Below are 6,000 nucleotides of genomic sequence, written 5' to 3' on the forward strand. Positions count from 1 at the left end.
TTCAAGATGATAACACAGCAGACTAATTATTGTTTGTTAATGCTGTACTGGCACTATTCCAATCTCATGACTGTTGTACTTTACCCAGTCCCCACATGTTAATAAAAAGAAGTTCATTGGTGGTTGTCTGAAAGTTCTCCACCGGCTGTATGTGGAGGGAGAGGGCAGCCTGGCCACTGCTGATCTGCTTAGCTCACAAGATCCTGTCATCTCTCTCTGTCTGGCTCCACCCCTTTCCTCCCTGAGCAGGAGGTTGCAGTTTGTTGATTTGTGATAGTGAGAAGATGGAATTATCTATGCAGACATTAAGGCTGCAATCCTATACAGATTTAGGAATCATCCACTCTTCCACTTGCCTATGCATAGAAAGCACAGGTCCAATAGGGGTTTGTTTTTTCCTTGTGCCATGCTTTCTAGACTTGGGTCTGAGTAGTTTGCCATTTGCCCTGCCACTTAATCTGGGAAAACACGCTTTCCACCCCTGAATTGTAGGCAAACTTCAATCTGCGGAAAACCCAGTTGACGTTTGCTCCAATTCAGCAGTAAAGAGTGGATTTTCCTGGGAAAAAGTGGTGGGGTAAACAGAATTGTGGATGATATCTTGAAGGCAAGCCCTACTGAATACAACTGGAGTTACTTCCAAGAAAACATGAATAGGATTGCACTTTTGAAATCTGGTAACGTTTTACCTTGTTTGCCCTTATGTTTTATAAGCCCATTTAAAGCACCTAGTCACCCAAGGAATTCTGGGAAATGTAGTTTGTTAAGGGTGATGGGAATTGTAGCTCTGTATTGGGTAATCTACGGTTCCCAGACTTCTGTTTTGGAAAAGGATATACTTTAAATGCATTGTGTGTATGCAAGCCAATATATCATCACATCTAATATTTTTATTTCCTTTATTTCAGATGAAGAAAAGCGTGGCTTAGGAGCAGGTTACACAGTCCTCATTGTCATTGGTGTATTTGCCTTTATATTGGCAATAACAGGTCTTTTAGTTTTCCGACACCAACACAAGGCTGGGGCATACAATTTCAAAATCAAGTCTGACAATTTTAACTACCAAGTGTTCTATGACTGAACATTTCAGTTTTCCAAATGTAAGTTCTACCTTTCACTGAACTATTGTTCAAAGGGCTAGCTTGTGTGGTCCCTGGGAAATCTTTTAAAACAAGTTTTCCCTAGTGCAAATATATGGACTGGAGACTAATTAGGGTTTTGCTGCTCCTTTCTGCTGTGTCTGTGTGTGTGTGTGTGTGTGTGTGTGTGGCCATCTACATGTAAAATCTAGTTTTCCCTACAAAATTTGTCCTTTATACACCCAGTATCCACAATCAATTAGTACAATATGGTGAACAAACCACTAGGAAGCAAGCTAGGAAGATGGGAAGTTAAACTCCTGCTCAGTACTAAAGCTCATTGGGCAGCTTTAGCCACCTCACCTTGGGCTTGTTTGCCAACATTTGAGCATTCCCACCCAGATTAGACCACACCTGCATGCCTTTGAATTTGTATACTGTATAAGAAGCAACTAGTTTCCCCCCATGTACATACCAGTAGGCATTTCCATTAGTGTTTGTCCCTGCCTTCTAATTTGTTGAGTTGATTATGCTGCTTAAGTTGTGGCAGGGCACATGTGTTGATAGCTGAATGAACACCTTAAAAAACAACCACCCAGGAAGTGTGCAAAAAGCACATGGTCAGACAACTGTAAATTCTTAGCACACATTTTTCTGACTGCTGTGCAGTATCTTGTGTAGATATTTGTAATGTGGTTTGTTTGCACAGCTTTCTGGTTTTGTGCAAAACCTGAGGGATCAAATGCAGGTGGGGAATAAGGCTATGCTCTGTCTGGAGCACGTTGGAAATAGTACAAGCACAGTCGGAAGAGAAATGAAAGCATTAAGGGAATAGTGCATGTGGACAGGAGAAAGAAGATGATTGATCTACCCACCCCAAGACACCAAAACAAATAATCTGTGATCCTGAGTAGAGTAGTTTGGAGACTCATTATCTTCAGTTTATCTGATTATCTAGATATTGAGTGAGCTTGAAGTTACAGGGGGAAAGCATCAAGACTGGTGTTGTTTGAGGGTAACAGTTAGTGGACTACACAAATTAAATGGGATTGGAAAAAGCTGCAAACCCACAGTAAACACCAGTGTGGACAAGCCTTCCCTGCTTGCCTAATTGGCTTGTGAAGATAAAATAGAATCACCCCTGTGGATGAAACGAAGCTTCATGGAAGAAGGGTGTGATAGAAATGTGATGAATAGGAAGACAGCCAGTGTCATGCCACTAATCAAGTGTCCCCCCCCCTTGGTGTTCTAGCTGGAAACATTCTGTGAATATGATGCTGCTCCATAGGATGTTGGACCTGATGCACCTCACCAAACTTAACCACAAATAGCCAATGCTCAGCTGTATCTCCTGGTCTTGACATAAGTCCTCTAAGAACTTACTAGTTTCTGTTGCTATTTTGAAGCACTTTGCAGTTCTTGCATCCTTTCAAGAGGAAAAAAAAATGATAATCACTTTAAAAACAAAAAACAAAAACCCCTCTCTCACTCCCCTCATAGTGCTATCATTGTTGATATCACCCACTCAAGAAAGGCAGAACATTTACTCAGTTACAGAGCATTTTGATTTTCCATTCAGGCACTTAATTAAAGGACTGTAGTATTGCCGCCTTGATGCAAAAGTCTGGCTCCTAGAATGCATTGTGAGATCTGCATTATCACGAAGAAAAGCATGTTTGAAGCTGTTGTTTAAAACCAATCCAATGCTGTTATATATAAACTTTGTAAAACCAGTTCAACATGTGGTTAAAAGCAACCAAGAGAAGGAACCACTTCAGCAACTGGTCTGGTCATCCACCCCCCCCCAAAAAACAATATTCGCCAGTCAAGAATATTCATCATTAAAGCACTTCCCTAATACTGTAAGTTTTTGCACTGCAAAACTAGGTGAATTTAAACATCTCCATGAACTTGCATAAATTCCAAACTGATAGGAATGACAATGGCAATAACATGAGACATGCTAAAGAAAAGGATGATAGTCAGACACAACCTTACTTACCAGAGCAAACTGTGCTTTAGTTGACTGGCAACTCCACATCTAGAGGAGTGAGAGATGGGTTATTCCAATGTACAAAGCAGCAATCATGTCCCTGCTGGGGCCATTCTATGTTGCCTCTATTTATTGTTCACTTCAGTGGCAATAAATTGCAATTATTCAACGTTTCTCACCATGCCATTGTATGCATGGACTAGGCTTGTCAACAAATATCCAATTTCCACTTGACATTAGGCTGTTGTACATCTACTTGTGGGGAAAGCCTTATTTGCTGAGTTTCAAATGTTGAAAGCACAGGATCCCTCAAAAGGGGTGGGGGAAAGAGCTGACAAATTTAGCATTGACCCATGGGCATGTAATCACATGTGGATTGTACTTACCGACTTTAGATATTCCCACAGCCATACAAAGGTAATTAAAAGATTCTAAAAGGTAGGCACTTCTTTCTTCCAATCCTTATTTTACATCGCAGTGCTAGTTAAATCTTAACATGAAGGTAATGATTTGGTAAAATGTCTGCTGTACAAATAAAATTGTTGAGATAGCCTGAGAGACATGGCAAACCTTTTTTTTAAAGGAGTCTATATTTTTGGTACATTTATTGTACGTTTCCGCAATTTAATTGGCTTTTGTGCATATATGAAAAGAGGAACTATTTTTATAGGTTGCAATTTATGTGTTTCTATGCTGTAATGATATTGATAGTTTTGACATGGTCACCCATGAGCTACTTAAGCATAGTTAGTATGGCTGAAGAACCCTTCAAATGTTACACCCCCTGCATGGAAACCTCCCAAAATTACTTCCACATAGTGGCGTTCAGTGCTGGAGCTGGAGGTGTAAAAGTGGCCCTAACTGGGTTATCTTAAGTAACCCAGCTAACTTATGAAAGGGGCTAGCTAAAATCCTGGAAGCTATTAGAATAGTGGAAAACAAAATGGGGCAAATTCCAATTGATTTATGCTGAATAAAACCCTAGTGCTGAATTAGATACAAAGTAATATTATTAGCTTATTATTGGCTGTTTCAATAAATGCATTTTAAAGCTTATTTTGTTTTAACACCCTTTGAAGTCCACCCTATGATTGTAGCTTGAAAAGTTTTTAATTCAGTGCTAAATTCAAGGCATGCTTACCTATGAATAAGCCCCACTTGCTCGGGAAGCCCTGTTGGGAAATGGTTTGCACTAGGTTTACAATAGATTAATTTCATGATATGAGATTGTAGGTCTTAGTGTACAAACAGATATACATAAAGCATAATTTACAGCAAACAAGTGTCACCTTTTCACCTCCGTCTCAACCGATACTTGGCTTCCTGCATGCTCAGTATGAAATGCTTCACTTGAAGAGCACTTTTGACCCATGAATACCGTATTTTTCGGTCCATAAGGCGCTCCGGACCACAAGACGCACTTGTTTTTTAAAGGGGAAAAACCAGGAAAAAATATTTTCCTGGTTTTCCTCCTCTAAAAAACACGGAGGGGAGTGCTGGAGGGGAAGCCCCTTCTCCCTTCACAGCGGCTCATCCCCGCTTCCTTAAAGGGACATGGGGACGAGGGGAGAAGGTTTCTCCCCTCCTCCCCATGTCCCTTTAAAGCAACAGGGGATAAGCCTGCTTTTGGCGTCGGGGCCAGGGTGGTGGAGAAAGCAGCAGCATCCCCGCTGTTTCCTCCACCATCCCATGCCTTGCACCGATCCCAAAAGCCTGCTTTTGGGATTGGCGGGCAGCGCGTGGGGTGGTGGAGGAAATCCTCTACCAACCTCCCTGCCGCCCACCGATCCCAAAAGCAGGCATCGCAGCTGCCTCCCCCACCTCCCGCCGAATACGGCGGGGGATGGGGGGAGGCAGCAGAGATGTTGGTGGTTCGTGCTAGCAGCTCCGTGAACGGAGCTGCTGGCACGATCCACCAACATCCCCTTTGCTCCCCGCCGCCTCCCCCCATCCCCCGTCGCGTTCGGCGGGACGTGGGGGGAGGCGGCGGAGGTGTTGGTGGATCGTGCTAGCAGCTCCGTGAACGGAGCTGCTGGCACGATCCACCAACATCCCCTTTGCTCCCCGCCGCCTCCCCACATCCCCCGTCGCGTTCGGCGGGACGTGGGGGGAGGCGGCGGAGGTGTTGGTGGATCGTGCTAGCAGCTCCGTGAACGGAGCTGCTGGCACGATCCACCAAATCCCTTTCGCTTTCCGCCGCCTCCCCCATCCCCCGTCGCATTCGGCGGGACGTGGGGGGAGGCGGCGGAGGTGTTGGTGGATCGTGCTAGCAGCTCCGTGAACGGAGCTGCTGGCACGATCCACCAACATCCCCTTTGCTCCCCGCCGCCTCCCCCCATCCCCCGTCGCGTTCGGCGGGACGTGGGGGGAGGCGGCGGAGGTGTTGGTGGATCGTGCTAGCAGCTCCGTGAACGGAGCTGCTGGTACGACCCACCAACATCCCCTTCGCTTCCCGCCGCCTCCCCCCATCCCCCGTCGCGTTCGGCGGGACGTGGGGGGAGGCGGCGGAGGTGTTGGTGGATCGTGCTAGCAGCTCCGTGAACGGAGCTGCTGGCACGATCCACCAACATCCCTTTCGCTTCCCGCCGCCTCCCCCCACCCCCTGTCGTATTCGGCGGGAGGTCGGGGGAAGCAGCGGAGATGTTGCTGGATCGTGCTAGCAGCTCCGCTCGCTGAAAGAAGCTTCTTTCGGTGAACGGAGGTGCTGGCATGATCCAGCAACATCGCTGCTGCCTCCCCCCACCTTCCGCCGAACGCGACGGGGAATGGGGGGAGGCAGTGGGAGTGAAGCCTTCGCTCCATAAGACGCACAGCGATTTCCCCTTCCATTTCAGGAGGGAAAAAGTGCGTCTTATGGAGCGTAACATACGGTACATCCGTCATGCTAAGGTTCTCAAGTTTCTTGAGGAAGTTTTATTTTTTAAAAAA

The 6,000-nt window shown here is 45.7% G+C and overlaps 1 protein-coding gene across 1 annotated transcript in view; it reads left to right on the forward strand.

Annotated features, from left to right (window-relative positions):
* The window catches only part of UMODL1 (uromodulin like 1), a 40,881-nt gene extending 39,677 nt beyond the window's left edge, over positions 1–1,204 (forward strand). The window contains exon 21 of the mRNA XM_033146373.1: positions 909–1,204. Coding sequence (XP_033002264.1) covers positions 909–1,081 — 173 coding nt within the window. The 3' untranslated portion in view covers positions 1,082–1,204. The remainder of the gene's footprint in view (positions 1–908) is intronic.
* Positions 1,205–6,000: the final 4,796 nt, after the last annotated feature.

The sequence above is a fragment of the Lacerta agilis genome, chromosome 4 (genome assembly GCF_009819535.1).
Source record: "Lacerta agilis isolate rLacAgi1 chromosome 4, rLacAgi1.pri, whole genome shotgun sequence".
Taxonomy (NCBI): Eukaryota; Metazoa; Chordata; class Lepidosauria; order Squamata; family Lacertidae; genus Lacerta; species Lacerta agilis.